Genomic DNA, 18,903 nt, shown 5'->3' with positions numbered 1-18,903 from the left:
CACCCGTTACTTTCCCCATTCCTTACCCATGGGATCCAACATATTTTTCTGGCTACGCTGCGTCATGCACCCAGTATTCCTTCTGCCCCTGTACCGTCTCGGGTTTCGATTAAACGTTACACGGTACGTATATTGTACTCACGGGCAAGAAGCATGTAAACAAAATATCCCCGAGCAAACGTTGTACCTCGTTTGAAATCGGTCGATGTCGGGACACAAGGTTCAAAATGGCCTCGATTTCGTTTCCGTTCGCCGAGAGCCCAAGTATCCATGAAACGATTGCGACCGTTACTTTTTCCGAGTACACTGGCCTAAGCCGACGAAAGCTGATTCAAAACGGTACCAGAGTACCTGATATCCCTGGTCCACCGATGAAAGGATCTGTAGCGATTGATCGTACGATTTGCCGAAACTTCTGGCAACAGCTAGCAAATTTAAGACTCGCGTATAGTATATTTTCTCGGACTTTCTTTCAATGATAACCGCGGAGCTTTCACAAGAGTCATAAACTGAAAGTTCTTGAAATCATCGTGCAAGACTCAAAAAGCTGCCCGATTAGCCACGTGTAGTGGTTTCGAAGAAAATCTCGTTATCAAACTTTCGATTTGCGCTCACCTTACAGCGCAAGAAATAGACAAAGATGAGTGGAAACTCTGCATCGTGTATATATACAGATGTAATTGGTAGAATTTCGAGAGTCTTCGTAAAAAAGCCCTTCGAGAGTCCCTGTAGTGTTCACTTGTTAATCGCTAATCGTTGATACATCACCCGTGTCAAACCTCTATCCAACACAGACACTGAACGCGCAGTTCTTTTGCGCAAAGTATCCTTGAAATCCGTATTTCCTCGCGTTTAACCCTTTCGCGGCGAACAGTGCCTTTAGGCGCTCAGAACAGCGCTAGAACAGCGCTTTTTAGCAGCGTTCATTTGTTATCAGTAAAACTCTGAAAAGGTATAAGAAATTTCTTTTCCACATGGTGTACCTTTCGATTTACAATGCTTACATACTGTAGTGGCGCTACCCACGCTTGCCACCAGAGGGAAACTCATCACGAACCGTTTCCCGCAAGTTCCCCTACCTGCTCCGATCGGTATATATACGATCCCTTACCGATCTTCCAATGTCCCAGCGTATAAGGCAGGGCCTGCTAAGTAAGATGCCTTACTGACGAGTCCACTAGCAGGCTCGGGATGAAACGCTCTCCCCACTCCTTATTCTTACTCACAACATAGAGCCGCCAAAGTGGTGACCCCGACGTGATCTGAACACGCAAGGAATGGACAACAACACAGCAGCAGAGGCAGCAGAGGACGACGGAAGGAATGTAACGTAAAGGCAGATTTTCGTTAATCCTCCCTCTCCTAGGGTTGATTTCTCAACTTGCCAACGACGACGAACGCTACTCGGCTAACCATCAAAATTAACCCCAGGAGGACAGCAGGCAGCTTAATCGACATTCACCGACCACACGATGCGTTTCGATAAAAACAGGTACGTTCGCCAACGTATCAACGTCGGAAAACAAACAAACGCGGCTTGAGCAAACGATGCTCGCCACGCGTATCCCGAAATCGAGAGCTGGGCCTTACTACGAAAAAGAAGCATTCTTCTCTTCCACCACTCTGGACAACCCTCCTCCTGTGCCTGTTGTGCCAAAACCGAACTACGGAACATATACCAACGCCACCGGGACAATCAGGACGGAACTTCAAATATCGTTTATCACTGGCAAGGAGGTTATGTGGCGGCGCTACCCACGCTTGCCACCAGAGGGAAACTCACCACGAACCGTTTCCCGCAAGTTCCCCTACCTGCTCCGATCGGTATATATACGATCCCTTACCGATGTTCCAATGTCCCGGCGTATAAGGCAGGGCCTGCAGGATGCCTTACTGACGAGTCCACTAGCAGTCCCGGATGAAACGCCCTCCCCACTCCTTTTCCTTACCTTTGACCCCTAGGGCCGCCAAATACTCTACAAAATTACATACTCTACGCGTCATGCCAGCTGCTCAGAGCGCAATTCATTTCTGAACTCCCCACCGTGAAAGGGTTAACTGTAATCGAAATCCGCGAGAAGGTGAGCGAAGTAGAAGAGACCGTCGTCACCGATTCCCGATTCCGTGAAACGTCACGGTTTAAAGAGAGCCGCGAGTGGCTGCACGCAGTCCCGACAGGTTTAAAAGTTTAAGAAGCTGAAAGTACGGTAGCGGCGATGCGCGTCGAGGCGCCGCGTAAATGGAAAGACACAAATGTATCCTGGGAGCCGGTAAACAGCCGTGTGGCTTGCAGTCTAGCCCGCGCGGTTCAATATAAATGTAAATTGGAACAGATTCGAGTGCGCCACGGAACACGCCGCCGCCACCGCCGCCTCGGCTTCGGCGTGAGTCCGAGACAGCTCGTACGGCCCCGAGAAACGCCGGCTTTCCGTGGATTCTCTTATCTACGGGTCGGCCTACCACACCTGGAATCGTCCGTGGGGCTATAGAGGGGAGGGAGGCGAATTTTATTTCCGTTTTAAACTCCTACGCCGGTTCGAGAACGTATATCGCGTTCGCGAGACGCCACTGCTGACCGACTGCCGTGGATTGCACGCGTTCAAGGAACCCTCTTTCGCGTAAGATTCCCCGAACTTCGTGCCAAGTTCTCAGACTACCCTCTCCGACATTCTCCGTGCACAGAAACACCGAGTTATCGTCGAATTTACATCGTCGGTTCAGGAATCGCTCGCGTTCGAACGATTCGCTCGTTGAAACTTACGTTTAGCACTCGTGGATAGACCCGAGACGAATCCACCGTGGTGAAACGATGATTCAAAATCAACGAGTTGAGTATACCGGTCCCCCAGGTCTCTGCTCGAAGCTACGGGCGCAAGATTCCCCTGTTTCTCAAACAGCGTGTGGGTAACTGGGCACTGTGCTACAAGTAGGAGAGTCCTGTTCGGTCGTGATTCACGGAAAATGGCCCTGAGCGATCGATTACCTTCAAATCACCCCGTATACGACCCCCCATGTATGATGCATACCGGTCAATGTGAAATTCGCGCGCCCCCTTCGTGTTACGTGGTCGACCAGGAGGAGAGTCTCTCGACCGCGATTGCACCGCAACATTTTCTCGTAAGAATCAAGCGGACGCAATCTACTTCTTCCACGGGAGGAGAGTTCCTTTATACGCGCTCAATATGTATTAAATTAATCCCGAGAATGGGCTCGATAACGCCCGGCGAATTTAATTCCGACTCCCCGGACGACGAAACGAAAAGACATTTACAAGTGAGATTTAATAACACTCCCGGAACCACTTCGAACACCGGTTCGACGTGGTATCGTTGTACAAGGAGTACACTAGAGTGAGCTGGCCTCGCTCCTTTCGAAACGTCCCCTTTGTTTCTGCTTCATCGAAGCGGATGGGACCGTCTTGATTCGCGGTTAAAATTGTACGATTTCCGAAATCAGTTTTGTAGTAGTAATAGTCTGTGGCGGTGGCAATCGGGGCTACTCGAGGCGAAGTTTGCGTCGAATAGGGAGACAACTGACCTATCGTACGCGTTTCTATTTTACGGGGAGTTTACGACGCAGAGGTCGTGTTTTTTTGTAGGTTGATTCGATTTTTTTAACTAAAGGACCGATCAACATTTTTTGTAACGCGAGTAGTAGAATTTGGAAGGATGTTTGAGGTGACCAGGTTTGGTTCTTTGGAAGTTGTCAAGATCACTTTCGACTGTTTTTGACCAGCCGAGAAACAAGCGTTTGAAAAGGATAAAAATTCTAGAGTTGTGTGTAAAGATGTTGAAGGTAACCTTGCAAACTTAAAGAGAAGAAAAGACGTGCGAACGATCCAATGTCGTCATCACCTGTGATAAAAATAAAATTATTTTCGTCCATTACTTACGAAAAAAATCGATTGAATTTGGTGGTCCACTCTACGTCTTGCACAACAGTCGTTCATCGTGTAGAATTGAGATTCGATTGTTGGCTGTGAATTTTCATTCGTCAAGAATACTTCAATGGATAAGTAGAAGAGAGAGAGAGAGAGAGAGAGGATGTCGACTTTTTGAAAATCCTCGTCGTCTCGAGATTCCCAGACGACGTAACAAATATTAGCGCACACGTGTGATCTTCGCTCGTCCAGGAATCTCAAGTGTCGTTGTTACGGAGATAACGTTGGAAACGTTGGAATCGAGAGGATCTTCGAAGTCCTCGCCGGCTTCACGGCAATCAATTATCGACCGTTGCGTCCTCGACCTCGACTAGCTTTCTCTTAGCGCGCTCTTCACGAGCCTACTAATTCCGTATCGAATTACGTGTCAACGATAAGATCGTTTCTTTCGAACTTAACACCAGATTCACGAAGCACTGTGTACAGTCCGTCTCGAAAGAATATGAACGCGGTATCCGCAAACTTGATACTTAATAAGGACGAAGATATATAATAATAGCATATATAGAGTGTACTCCACGCGTTGGTTCAGATGCTCATAGCACCTTTGGTATCGTTTAGAACCTTACATATTTTTGAAATGAGTGCAGTATGTGGGCACGTGAAAACGTTGATCGTGACTAAACTTACGTATTTAAACTTACGATAAAATACAAACTTCAAGGAGAATATATAAAATATAAAAATATAAAAATCTTCACCGGTTACAAACGTTGAAAAATCGATCAAAAGATATATTCTTAAACATCGTGAATCGAACAGCAGAGATTGTGTTGTAACTAATTAACCACCTGTCAATTTTACAAACGTGCTTTCAATTTCTGAATAATCATTCGCAAGATGAGTTAATTTTTTCAGAGATATCCTGCGATGGAAACTCATCGATCTCAGTAGACGGTTCATTTTGTATTTCAGACTTACCAGCTCCGAACGCGTCTACGTACACTGGCCGAGCTTCGCGTATCGATTGTATACCGAGAGGTCGAACGACCTCCGCGATCCTCGAGGACGCAAAAAAAAAAAAAAAAGAAAAAAAAGAAAGAAAACAGATCCCAAGGGGGCGAAACCTTGACATCTTTACACCCCCGTTTCGGTGGTAACTCTTTGCCAGCCACTACGACGAAATACCGAACTTCGACGATCGTTGATACCGCTTAGGGGAGTTCCGCGAAACGTTAAACCTTACGAAGGGTAGAAAAGATGGGAACGTAATAATATAAGTCGGTCAACGAGCGGGTTGCTCGCGAAGGTAGCGTGGACGGCTCTATCAACGCTAATCTAGACACGATCGGGCTCTAGCGCTAATCTCGTTCCAGCACGAAGCAGCTCACCTTTCCCGTTACCACTGACGTCCAATCTGAAGTTGTCAGGACCCTTTTGCCCGTCGACAAGTTGACCGAGTCCCCCCGAGAGGTAACCTCCTTCCTCCCTGCCATCGTACGTCCTGTCGGAAAGGTCAACCTCCGAGCCCCTCTTAATTCCTTGGGGCATGGAATACGACACCAGGCCCTCTGCAACAAGAACGAAACGCGAAACGTCTGAGGTGCATGTACGAGACACCAGGATTGGGGAGTTATGGTGGTGGTGTTGGTGGTGATCCTGGTGGGGGAACCGGTGCTCGTGAACTATGCATCATCGCGACCGTACGTGGCGATGGAACGGACATTTTATTCCCGACGATACGTGATAAGATTGCGTCTCGGTACCCCGGATAAAGTGCACGTTCCCCGTTCAAGACGCGACTGGAAAGTTTTAAATCCGGACGTCTCGACGCAACACCGCCTGCCTCGATTACCTGTTGTCCGAGTCCGACTCGTTCTTCGATAATTTACGACCGAGTAACGGATACCCCGCGCGAAACGAACGTGCCTTTATTAAGCGATCCGCGGACCCACGGTGTTGGGGATCGATTTTTCCTGGAATATTAAGTATACATTTCGGTCCAGACGAGTCGTTCACGGGACGACTTTTTAAGATAGCACTTGTCCAGGTTTCACGCGGATGTTTATTTTTTTATGCGTAGATAAATTTCGATGCGATTGTTTCGATTATTGTGAGAGTTGGTGTGTTGTGTATACATTGCTGCGGTAAGTCGTAATTTCAAAACTGTCTTGATTTAAGTTTCTTTTTTCCATTTATTTGAACAGCAACCGTGAGAGACTTTGCGTGATTTCGAAATAAATATAAGGGTTCGTACAATGGAATTTTTACGCGATAGGATTTTACGATGTTAAACTTTGTTTATGTAAATTTAGTCGAATAATTGAAAATCGCTTGTCTCGATTATAATGTCTACCGATCGAGTCGATGCAACGAGGACAAGTTCGAACTTGGACACTTTTGAATAATTTGGAACGCATTAAGTGCACCAGAGAACTACGCGTCAGGATCGAGAACACCGACGAAAGTAGCATCCTATATCCGCGTTTCGGTCAATCCCCCGAGTGCAACGAGTGCAAAAAGCTGTTCCCCAAATATCGCAAAATGTGGTTTCCGGACTACGCGGCGTTCTCCGACTTATCGATTCAATTTATGTATCGGCGGTGCCGGAATGAAAAAGTGTAATTCAAACTCGATCTTTTTGCGAACCCACGAACTAGAACACCCCCGTACCGAGAGGCAGATGTTTCGCGCAAACACGGAACGAAGTAAAATATTTGGAAATGGACGCCCTATTTATAGTATAAAGGAAAATCGATGTTTTGGAAACACCGGCGTTCTTTGCCCCCTTTTCCGCGGATCTGGAAAAATATTTGGAGTATTTTCATATTCGGAAAAATGAACGTCGCTCGACGAATATTGATACCGGACAAAGCGACCGGAATTCAATTATGTGAAAAAGCAACGATTCACCGTCGCGTCGGTGTCGTTTCTCTGGTTGTCTCGAATAAAGAAATAAATAAACCAATGAAGAACAAAAAAAAAAAATTGGTAAATATTCCGTGCAAAACGCGGCGCATAATCTCATCTTTGTGCGTCTTCATCCAGACGACAACGATACCCAATAAAAAGCCATCGTTTTACGTCTCTCGCGGTCCCGGGGGAAATACGGGAAATGATTTATCGGACGTTCGAAGAATCGTCGCTAGAACTGACAGACGTCACCGGAAGACGTACGCGTTACAAGTTTTAACACTTTCGTCCGACAAAATGGCCGCCCTCGCGTTCTCCACCGTGTATATTTAATGCCACCGAGACGACGCGTTAATTTTAATCGCCATCCGAGCGACCGAGAAATTGAAAACCCTTATCGAAACTATCGCGAGGAGAACAACAACGAAATTGGACAATCAAAGATCGTATTTCATCCCGTTTTTTGTTTTTTTTTTTTCGGGTAACATCGCGAACGATAAATTTTCAACGCGATGAAAACAATCGTTTCTGTATTTATCGTGTTATTCCTCGCGCGTAGTTACAGAAGAATATTGAAAATAAAAAAGAAACGCGCCAAAGAAATGCACCCCAACTCACCCCTATGTGTGTGCGTTTATCGCGTTGTAATTTGGGTAATTTCGCGCAGCAATCGGTGATCGCCATATGGAGAGTATTTTTCGTTGTTGTTACGGTAATTGTTCGGCGGCCAGGAACCGAAATTCAATACGCAAAATCGTTTACATCGTTCCGATGTTATTCCCAGTGAACGCCTCCCTCTCTTCCTCCCGAAATGAAAATATCGTTCGTTTGATAATTCCCGGCAACTTTTGCCAGCGAGCGATCGCGCGACACTCTACCGTGCGATTCGATAATGGAAAACAAACATCCTACAGGTGTAAATATTTCTTAGCCCGCGTAAGCAATTACGAGCGGCATCGATACCGTGTATCGATACTTATAACCGTGAATTCGAGCAACGACTCCGCCTACCTCGAGCATCCGCGAGAGTGGCCGGCTCGGTGAACCGTTTCGGGGTCAGATTAACGCAAACACACCTGCACACCCTTCGAATAATCGTTCGCGCTCGTAAATCCGCGTTTAATGCCCCTGCCTCGAACGACCGAAGTTGTTGCGATTCGATCGGTGTTTAAGAATCTACGCTGGCGACCGATACCGATGGAAAATTGTTCACGAACGAACAGAGGGTTCGATTTATCATTTCAAAGAATTGATAACTATTCGACAGCTTTTTCAGCTTGTTAGATAGTTTTATTAGAGTAGAATTGTTTTACTCGAAGAAAACGAACAGCGATATCGCGTCGGGTAATTGGGAAATTTAATTACGAATATTTAGTCACAATTTCGGTGGTTACCACCGCGGTACAATATTTAAAACAATTCATAAATTTAACGCTCACCGAACGTGCCGGTGTCCTCGAAAAGGTGACATCTATGACCGGTTGTCGCGAAATGTATATGTGTGTGTGTATTTTTAATTATTACCCCGCTATTTATTTGTTAGTCGAAGCACCCGGGGAATATTAAACATCGGAGAGCTTTTGAAATTCGTCGAACGGTGTTCTCCGGGACAAAAATTAATTCGAGGTTCGATTTATCGTCGGCGAGCCGGTCGAATCGTGAGAACGGTGGAGTCGTCGACCCTTTGAAATTACGAGAGGACGATTATGTTCGCGCGATTGCCGGTTGTAGCGCGACGAAAGACGATGAATGTTTGAGGACAGCATCGCTCGGAATAGATTTCGCGTTTAAAGGGTGAATTTTGGTCGCGGGTCGATCGTGAATTTCAAGCAGGAAGGATCGCGACGTACGACGAGTTTGGTTCGGGGGAACGCACGAAAATGAGAATTCGGAGGTGTTTTTGAATTATAGCTGGTTACAACGTGCAACCATAGTCTCGGAGCAAGTCAACTATCATGCGCACAGTTCCGTCACCGCGCGCGTTACACGGTTGAAATACGAAGATGGAAAATACGGTACGCGACGCGTCAACGTGTCTTCGGCGCAACGAAAAGTCTCGCTTGGAGATAGAAAATGGCGACGAAGGGGGGCAGGTGATAAAAATGCGCGAAAACTGAAAACTATTGCGTCGTCCTTTTCAATACTTAACGGGCGGACACCCTGTCGCGGATAAGTACAGAATCGTGAAATACGGATAGAAAGAGGAGTGCTCGTAAATATCACTCACCGGTCCATGGACAGCCATAAAGTTCCACCCGTATGCATACCATGCGCATGTGAGACGTGTAAGGGATGAAACGGACTTTTGTCGCCACGATGGCCGGGTCGAAGACCTGCTCTTCCTCCGTGTACTGATTATTGTTGCCCGCCAGCAGCTGAAAAAGATAAGATCGTCGGTTTTTTGTACCTTCGAGCGTGTAACGGTAAGTAACGAAACCTTTTCTTTAAGAAAAAGAGCAACTTTACCGATTTATAATATTATATTCTACTCTTAAATAACGAATTCTTAAGAAGAGAAATTAGAATTCTATTTTAAATACAAAGGAGGAACATTTGTTTTTGGTAGTTTATTAATAAGGATTAATAATTATTTTAATTCTTTATTAATAAGGATTAATAATTACTAGATTATCGCCCAGTATCGGTCAGTTATTCGGTGAGTAGATTTCTAGGTATTAATACTAGGAAATGTCGATAAAAGACATTTACGTTCACGCAGAATAGTATTGTTTAAAATTCATTTTTCCAAACATCGCAAATGTAATACGATACCTTGCTCGTAACAAATTCGATGACATCTATATCGCTAAATGATTTCCGTATATCATCTACCAACCCTCTCTTGTTTCTTCGACTCGCCTTCAATAATACAACGAATAGAATCAATTTTGCTCGCCACCGGAGGAACAGTTTCACCCTCGTTTCAAAGTGCAAGATACCCAGGCAACCACGAATCGTTCCGGAACTGAATCAGTCATCGAATAATAATCCGCCCGAACCAAAGATCCGAACTGAACGCGTCCACAATCGATTCTGAGCCTCTCAAGGAGGATTAAAACAAAAATCCGTTGCTACCACCTTCGGATTCTATCCCACGGAAACGTAACCGATGTGTGTCCACCATCGACACCCTCCACTTTCCCTGAATCACTTTTCTCCGTTTCTGGTCACGGGTAAACCGGGGCCGGACCGTCTCGAAACTTCAATCTCCGTTCCCGAGCGCGAGCAGATGGCCAAAAGCGGGGATGGAAAAAAAAAAAGAAAAAAAAAAAAGAAAAAAGAACCTTCTGGAAACCGTAACGAGCGGAACTAAAGTATGCCCGATCGTTGGTAAGTTCGACGAACGAAAAAGAAGGTGGTAGAGAAAAGCACCGCGAGGAAGAGGAGTCGAGCGTCGACCGCGCGTACGACGAGGAGTACGAGGAGGAGTACGAGGAGGAGTACGACGACTCGACGGTCTCGTTAAGCCACGGCCACAGACGGAGCATCGGGATTGGTCATTGAAACGTGTTTACAGCGTTAAGAACGAATCTCACGGCTCTCGGGGCACCATTTTCCGGATCCGATTAGTAAACAACAGCTCCGCCGAGAAGCTCTTCTAAATGTAAATGCCGGCGTTAAATCTGGATGAAAGCAGAGCGCGGTGCGCCGGTCGTCGTCGTCGTCGTCGTCGTCGTCGTCGTCGTAGTCGTTGGTTTCGCTCGCTCTCGTTCTTGTCTACCGTTTCGAATCGATTCCGCACCGCCGCGCCATCGTCGTTCCGCGAAGGACATCCAGGGGGTAGCTAGGGTTCCCCGGGCTGAAATATGAACGTCACCTAACCCCACCTAACCCTGTAGCTGGAGCTTCGTGGTCGAGAATCGAACCTCGAGGGACGAACACGAGCCTAAACGAACCGGTTCGCGTATACACCAATCGTACACGCGATTCCGCGCGTGGCCCGCGCGTGAAAAGCAAACGTTAACGCGCGACGACCGACCGACCTAACCCGCGCGACGATCGAACGCCAAGGGTTTCGTTTGCGTTTCCGTCGGGATTAGAATTTCTAACCGGCGTATCCGTTACTCGATCCGAAAAATATGAGGCCTGCAATCCGAGCCCTCTCGCGTTCTCCCTCTCTCTTCTCCTGAGAGAGAGAAAGAGAAAGAGAGAGCTGGCTAGACGCTCGCGCGAACGAGCGGGATTACTTCGGTGATTGGTAACGAAATATACGAATATTTCTGCCCGATACTCTTCGATCTGCAACATTTTCCTATCGTTCAGTTCCTATCGCGGAACGAAGGAATTGTTCGAATCTGGAACCACGGTAGGTGTACCTGCGTGGATTATCGGTCGATTCGGTCGTCGAGGCAGCGACCGTACGTCAGGGATCCAGTTTCCGGGCGATTTAAACGAACGAGCGTTTAAACGAAGTGTTCTTTAAACTTGATCAGTGCGGAGGTAATTTCGTTCCATTGGTACGCGAGGAGTGGAAACGAAACAACGATTCGAGTGCGAATGTTCGGTACGAGTGTTTCGATATGAGTGTTTCGGTACGAGTGCTCCAGTACGAATGTTGGAGAACAGAGACAATTTTTTCGACCGTTTTCAAGGCCTGGAATTGAACGCTTGGATGCGATACCAGACTCGTGAATTGTAACCGAACGCATTATCGTTTAATTCAGGATTCAGTTCTTCGACTTTTCGCAGGAAACGTAACCGATTCGTACGGAAAGATTTACTTACGAATTTTCGGAGTCTTACCCAATTGTTTGCGCAAACTATCGACGAACCATCTCGTAAGCTTTCTTCTTTTCACTCTTCTTCCATTTGAAAATTTTTAGCAAGGTGTCAGGTTTTCGCGTGTTACCGTACGCTGGGCAACTTTGTTTTTCCCGTTTTTGCGGTCACTTATTACCGATACCATCTGCGCAGCAGACATCGACCGGGGCCTCTGACGCTCCCTGGCGCTGCCCAGGTCAAATATTATTAACAATTTTCCTCTACGCGGTAACTCCCGCCACGGGGTACGGTAAACCTTCGTTGTCGGGCAAACATCGCGCCTCTGTACTCGATAGAGGGTTAGAATTAATTTTCGGGTTATTAACACGCCCACGCCGAGGCTACATTTATTTTTCGAGACCGATCAGCTCTCGAGCATTACAACACTCGAATGTAACGAACATACATACTGTGATCCAATTAGCTTCTCGAATCATCCAAATATAACATAACAGCGTATTAAAATACAACTAATACGTAACGGAGGATTATTAGTAGGAATTATTACTAGGAAATTTCCACACAAATGTGATACACGATTGTTCAATTTTCAAATTCGGACGGGTTATCGTATTCTATTAGGTTGCTCGAAAAGTAATTTCGTTTTCCAAAATGGAGAATATATAATTCGATAAAATGTTTATACACTCTATAGGAATCGTGTTTCATTTTCACCAAAAAAAATGACTTTTCGAACAACCCAATATATTATAATCGAATGTAAAGATTCTCAAGGAAGAGAAACTGATAGAAATTGCGAAAGTTATTTCGTTTCAAATTGAAACGTACCGAATAGCTCTGCTCTTTCTGTTATTATTTTTCTTCTCGCGAGTGCAACAATATCACCAGTATTGGAAATTAATTTTCTCATTTTTCGACGTTTTGTTTTTATACAAGTGTCCAATATTTTAATCCTCTATGTAAATTTCCTCGATGTACCCTCCTATAAATAAAAATTCATATGTGCGAGTATCAGTGAATTCTGCGGGTTATCGTTGTTTCATCGTTCGTATCGTCGATTGAGAGTTTCTCGGGCGAGGGTAAAGTCCCGAAACGTTTACTCGATTTTAGGAAACAGACCCAGAATGTTCACGGACCGGTTCGCAAATTATTCAGCCCCGTCTGTTTCGACGAACCACGTCGCTCCGACTTTCGAGTAACACTCAATAATCGCTTAGGTGGTCTCAAATACCCGGCAAGTAGGATTTACTTCGAGATCGGTTATCGAGACTCGGGACGTCTAAAGTTGACTCGCGAATTTCTATTAAAAGCGTTGCATATTCCAAGCTTTTGTAAAACTCGGCCAAAAATACATACAACGATCTCGATATACACGGACTTGACTTCATCCGGTCAGGAACGGTAATTGGAATGAAATGTCACCGTGTCGCGACTTCTCGACGTGTGTTTTCGGTCCCTGTGGTTTTCTATGCTATGTGCCAATTACGAAGACAATTGACGAGTCGTCCGCGTTTCCCCTTTGCCTCGAATTAATGTAGCAAAGGTCGCCTTTTATCGTCGGTCTCGATTGTTCGAGGTCGCACGACGTCGATTCAGAGCCCCACTGGTTGTTGCGTCGCTTATTATATTGGAAAATACAATTACGTCACTCGGATCGAGTATCGTTCGGATAACTGAATTACGATACGAGTTGTTTATAATTCGTGGCATTGCGCGTTGTTCGTGACGTCTAATTGTAAGTGTTGCCCGATGATTCGCGATATCTAAGCGTGACCTAATCTATCGTATAATTCATCATATATAAGTGTGACTTAATGTATCGTATAATTCGTGACATCTAAGTGTGACTTAATGTATCATATAATTCGTGATATATAAGTGTGACCTAATGTATCGTATAATTCGTGATATCTAAGTGTGACCTAATGTATCATATAATTCGTGATATCTAAGTGTGATTTAATGTATCGTATAATTCATGATATATAAGTGTGACCTAATATATCGTAAAATTCGTGATATCTAAGTGTGACCTAACGTACCATATAATTCGTGATACCTAAGTGTGACCTAATGTATCATATAATTCGTGATATCTAAGCTTGACCTAATGTATCATATAATTCGTGATATCTGAGTGTGACCTAATGTATCATATAATTTGTGATATCTGAGTGTGACCTAATGTATCATATAATTCGTGATATCAAAGTGTGACACCTAATGTATCATATAATTCGTGATATATAAGTGTGACCTAATGTATCATATAATTCGTGATATCTAAGTGTGACCTGATGTATCATATAATTCGTGATATCTAAGCTGGACCTAATGTATCATATAATTCGTGATATCTAAGTGTGACCTGATGTATCATATAATTCGTGATATCTAAGCTTGACCTAATGTATCATATAATTCGTGATATCTAAGTGTGACCTAATGTATCATATAATTTGTGATATCTGAGTGTGACCTAATGTATCATATAATTCGTGATATCAAAGTGTGACCTAATATATCGTAAAATTCGTGATATCTAAATGTGACACCTAATGTATCATATAATTCGTGATATCTAAGTGTGACTTAATGTATCATATAATTCGTAACATCTAAGTGTGACCTAATGTATCGTAAAATTCGTGATATCTAAGCTTGACCTAATGTATCGTATAATTCTTGATACTTAAGTGTGACCTAATGTATCGTATAATTCGTCGTGTCTAAGTGTGACTCGATAGATGATCGTGACTAAACGCGAACCAGGTAAATCGTTATCGTAATTTCCACGTGTCCATCGTTTTCTCGACGATTCGTGGATCGACACCGCGTATACTTTAAACGGAGCTTAGTTCGAGCGATTCGTAGACGTCTCTTCGTACGACAGGCATTGTCTGTCCTTTGTTCGTTTGTCGGTCGCGCCAATAACGACGGAACCGTCTAACTTGAACGCGAGTTGGCGAGGATCGATACGGTGATTCTTGAAAGCGGATTTTCGCGAGGACTTTTCTCATACGTCGATCGGTCGTGTGTTGTCGGCATCTTGGCTGATATATTAAATGGATTCGTGCCGTTTCCATGAAATCCGAGGATGCGCTTCGCGCCGTCTGCGAGACGGGAGAATTTCGTGTCGCTTTATCCGCGCGAGAGTGCGTATCGCTCCCCGACCATCGACGACAAAGCTGCAATCGCGCTACTCCTCGAGCTGAATATAGCGTGGCGAAAAAAGGATTATTCGAGGATACCAGTCGAGGCGGAAACGCTGAATCAAGACTGTCGCGATTTCATTGGATACGCGATACGATAGAGAGCCGAAAGAATAAAGAGAACTCCCATGGAAATGTCGCGAACCCGTAATTCGCTTCGTTTTTGCTTCGATACTGCTATATTCTCTTTCAGAGATCTTCGACACTGCTAGGCAAGACTCGGATTATTTAACGAGAGAATTTAACGCGTTCGCGCTACCCTGTGTGCACTCAATGGCCAATCCGTAATCCGATATTAATTTCTTCGAATGTAAGTTATCGAGGAAGTTTGAAAAAATCAATTTCTTTTTCTCGTCCTTTTTCAAATAAGGTTTACAAAGTGTGTTTGTAAACTCGTAGGTTGAAAGTTTCATAATTAACAAATTTTTAAAATCATATCATCTACGATGACTAAACTCGTATTTGCAAAATATTTGTGTGGGCAATATACCACGCATTGGGGATCGCAGTAACGTCTATTTTAATTTGTTTCTTTTTTTTCAATTTGAGGAGGTTACTAAAATACGAATAGTTCCTTACAAGTATACTTGTGAGAAAAAATTGCAAGAACGATTCAAGAAGTATGTTCTAAGGTAGAAACCCCGCAAGTCGAATATCGCAATCTCAAACCTCTCGCTGTTAAAGTTGACCTTAAGGATATCTTCGTCGAAAGAGTGTACAAGGGGTCGCCGTAATTGTTTAGGAATAGAAGAGTTTCATTGAATTCTCTATTGGAGAACCGAGTATCAACGACTCCATTGACCCGAACCTTAACGCCGATAACTCCAGGTTCACCAGAGACGGTGTCCACGGCTCAGGGTCACAGGATCCAATATCGAACCACTTCGGGTCGCAGAAGCCAATACCGGCGAACCAGAGGTCACGGGATCCAATATCGATGACTCTCGTCGCGAAGGCAGATCTCCAACTACTTCGGGGGTCGCGAAATCGACTACAAGAGATTCTCACGGGAGGTCGAGATCGATGAATCGAGTCTCATGACTTTGGTGTCGTTGATTCCCAATTTCTCGAACCTGGAAAGTAGTTATTCGTTATCGAATATTTTTTCCAGGCCCTGCAAGGTTCACGGAATCGATTATGCAGCAAATATTTGCAAATACAATGTATTTACTCATCGATAACAAATATTATCAACGACTGATATGTTTGATTAAACGATTCTGTTAACGTTGAACGTCAATTTTTCGAACCACAGTCCTGGGGCGAGAGTGTAGTTCAGTCAGGAATCACTTATTCGAAGTAAGGTAAATTTTTACTCGTAATTATACCATCGTGGTTAGGTAATTGGAATAATAACTATCGTTATTCCCAATGAACAACGAAATTACGATTCAAGAGGAACACGTGGAGAGATACTTGTTTCGATCGAAGTGGTAGCGATCGTAATGCTGCGTGACTACCAAAATAACTGTAACTTGGGAACGAGGTCAAATAGGGCACACGTTCGTCCAAATCTCGTTCATTGTTTCCATATCCCCGATTCATTTCCGAAGTGGGTACAACCGTTTCCTCGATTATATTTCTAGTGGCTAATTCTCAAAAATAACACGTATTAGGTAACCGTATCGCGAACCCGGTCTCGAGAGAGAAAATCGACGGTTTTCCGTGCCGAATGGTTGGCTTCCTGATCGTTGTAAACGCGGCTTCGCGTGCAATAAGATTGCAGAAGCGTGCACCAAAGATCTCGAAAGTATAAAGCGTTTATATTCGTGGTATTAGAATAATAAATCTCGCGCGAGATCGGGGTAGATCGTTTCTCGCGGACGAGACAGAAACGTACAATATGATTAACGTTTACGAGTGTTTATATATCGATTCTAGTTACATCTCCCCCACTACCACACTCATGAGTGTTTATATGTCCCCCACTACTATACGCATCGTAACCATAGCGACATATACTGTCTGTCCACGAGAAGAAGGCTCACGAGTGTTTATATCTCCCCCACTACCGTACACATGGTAACTATAGCGATATGTACTGTGCGTCCACGAGAAGAAGGCTCACGAGGGTTTATATCTCCCCTACTATCATACACATGGTAACTATAGCGATATGTACTGTGCGTCCACGAGAAGAAGGCTCACGAGGGTTTATATCTCCCCCAATATCATACACATGGTAACTATAGCGATATATACTGTGCGTCCACGAGAAGAAGGCTCACGAGTGTTTACATCACCGCTCTAGCTATATTTCTCCCACTATCGCACGCTATAGCAATATATACTGTCCGTCCGTGAGAAGAAGACTCCCGAGTGTTTATATCTCCCCCACTACCATACACATAGTGACTATAGCGACATATACTGTGCGTCCACGAAAAGAAGGCTCACGAGTGTTTCTATCTTTACTCTAGCTATATTTCCCCCACTATCGCACGCTATAGCGACATATACGTTCCGTCCGTGAGAAGAAAGCTCACGAGTGTTTATATCTCCCCCACTACCGTACACATGGTAACTATAGCGATATGTACTGTGCGTTTACGAGAAAAAGGCTCACGAGTATATATCTCCGCTCTAGCTATATTTCCCCCACTATCGCACGCTATAGCGACATATACGTTCCGTCCGTGAGAAGAAAGCTCACGAGTGTTTATATCTCCCCCACTACCATACACATGGTAACCATAGCGACATATACTGTCCGTCCACGAAAAGAAGGCTCACAAGTGTTTATATCTTCATTCTAACTATATCTCCCTCGCTATCGCGCGCATTGTCGCTATCGGTCGACGACGATGGAGACCGGTTCTTTGGTAACGAGATCCGTCTTACCTGTGTCGGGGGCAAGAGCGCGAACGTGCTCGATGCACGCTAATCAATCGTCCTTCGAATTAGCACGGCACCGTAGCTACAGTGGGACTGACGCGAACTTAATGCAGCAAAGGGTATAGCGGGTGGGCAGCTGTAAACGGGCCACCGAGTTGTAAACGGCACGCAAATGGAACGCGCCCCCTTAAATCGTGCCCGCGTACGACGGCGGAGGGCGGAGGCGGACGAGGTTATATCGGCCGGCTCGGAACGACCGACCGCGGATGCATTACAACTGCAACTGCAGCGCCCAGGAATACAAGCCAGCAGCCCGGGGTATACGCGATAGGAATAATTAATACAGCCATAAACAAGAGCCCCGGGACGGGGTGGCGGTGGCCAGCCCCGATATCGTCCTACCGACACATAAAATTGATATCCGTGCTTGAAGGAGGGAGGATCATTCTGGAGGGTGCCCCCATATATCCCGCGACTCAGATGGATCGCTCCTGTGCTCGTGCCGGCGGAATAGGGTGGCAATTGTACAGAGATTCTACCACCGCGTTTTACCGGTTATTTATGGCTTCGTTTATTATGATTATCCGTGTCGCGGCGAACGTAAGTTCCTCGTAACTGTTTCGCTATGACTCGCGACGAGGGGACGACGATAGCTGCTACACGTGGATGTCTATCGACGACCACCCGGAGACGAATGGCACTTGTAAACACGCCGGAGAAAATATTCGGGGACGCCCGCGAGCTACCGCCAATCCGTGAATATATATTCACTCGCGATACCGTGATATTGCTTCTTTTTTCGCGCACGTGGTATTGGACAGCTGCGATAAACACACTAGCGAGGATTTTGACGAGTGCATTGTAGAATCGGGTGTGTTTACACGAGTTGGCCAATTGGTCGAAACGGGGAGAGCAGATGGAAGACCTTGCCGAGGTGGTAAAAGCTTCGATGAGTTATTCGATGTGAGAAAATTAATGAAGAATGTACGGTAAAATTTTCTTGCACGACGCGTTATTTTGTACTTTATAGAGAAAGAAATTAACACTGAGTATATTCTACTTACTCGTTGCATCACGTTCTCTTCGATCTAAGATCGATTTTTTTCTTTCCTAGAATACTTGACTATCTCGAGGAGACAGATAACTGTATCAGTTTACATTTGATACTTTTATCGGGAAATTTTATCTGTTCCGCCGAATGTACTTCTTGGTATCTGACCAATGTTCGAAGTCGATGAAAAGTCTTGAGAACAAAATCGTGGAATGAAAAAATGCTATTCCATATTTTTCATTTACTTTCTCACATAGAACGATTACAATGCCCTTTGTGCTGTCGGTTAC

General features: G+C 45.0%; 1 protein-coding gene across 1 annotated transcript in view; it reads right to left on the bottom strand.

The window, feature by feature from the left end:
• Ddr (discoidin domain-containing receptor 2) overlaps nucleotides 1-18,903 on the bottom strand; it is a 256,459-nt gene that overhangs the window by 66,173 nt on the left and 171,383 nt on the right. Inside the window, exons 5-6 of the mRNA XM_076314016.1 lie at nucleotides 9,021-9,168; nucleotides 5,272-5,451 (exon numbers count right to left, since the gene is read on the bottom strand). Coding sequence (XP_076170131.1) covers nucleotides 5,272-5,451; nucleotides 9,021-9,168 — 328 coding nt within the window. The remainder of the gene's footprint in view (nucleotides 1-5,271; nucleotides 5,452-9,020; nucleotides 9,169-18,903) is intronic.

This window comes from Ptiloglossa arizonensis, chromosome 6 (assembly GCF_051014685.1).
Source record: "Ptiloglossa arizonensis isolate GNS036 chromosome 6, iyPtiAriz1_principal, whole genome shotgun sequence".
Classification (NCBI taxonomy): Eukaryota; Metazoa; Arthropoda; class Insecta; order Hymenoptera; family Colletidae; genus Ptiloglossa; species Ptiloglossa arizonensis.
This window is presented reverse-complemented; position numbering and strand designations above follow the sequence as displayed.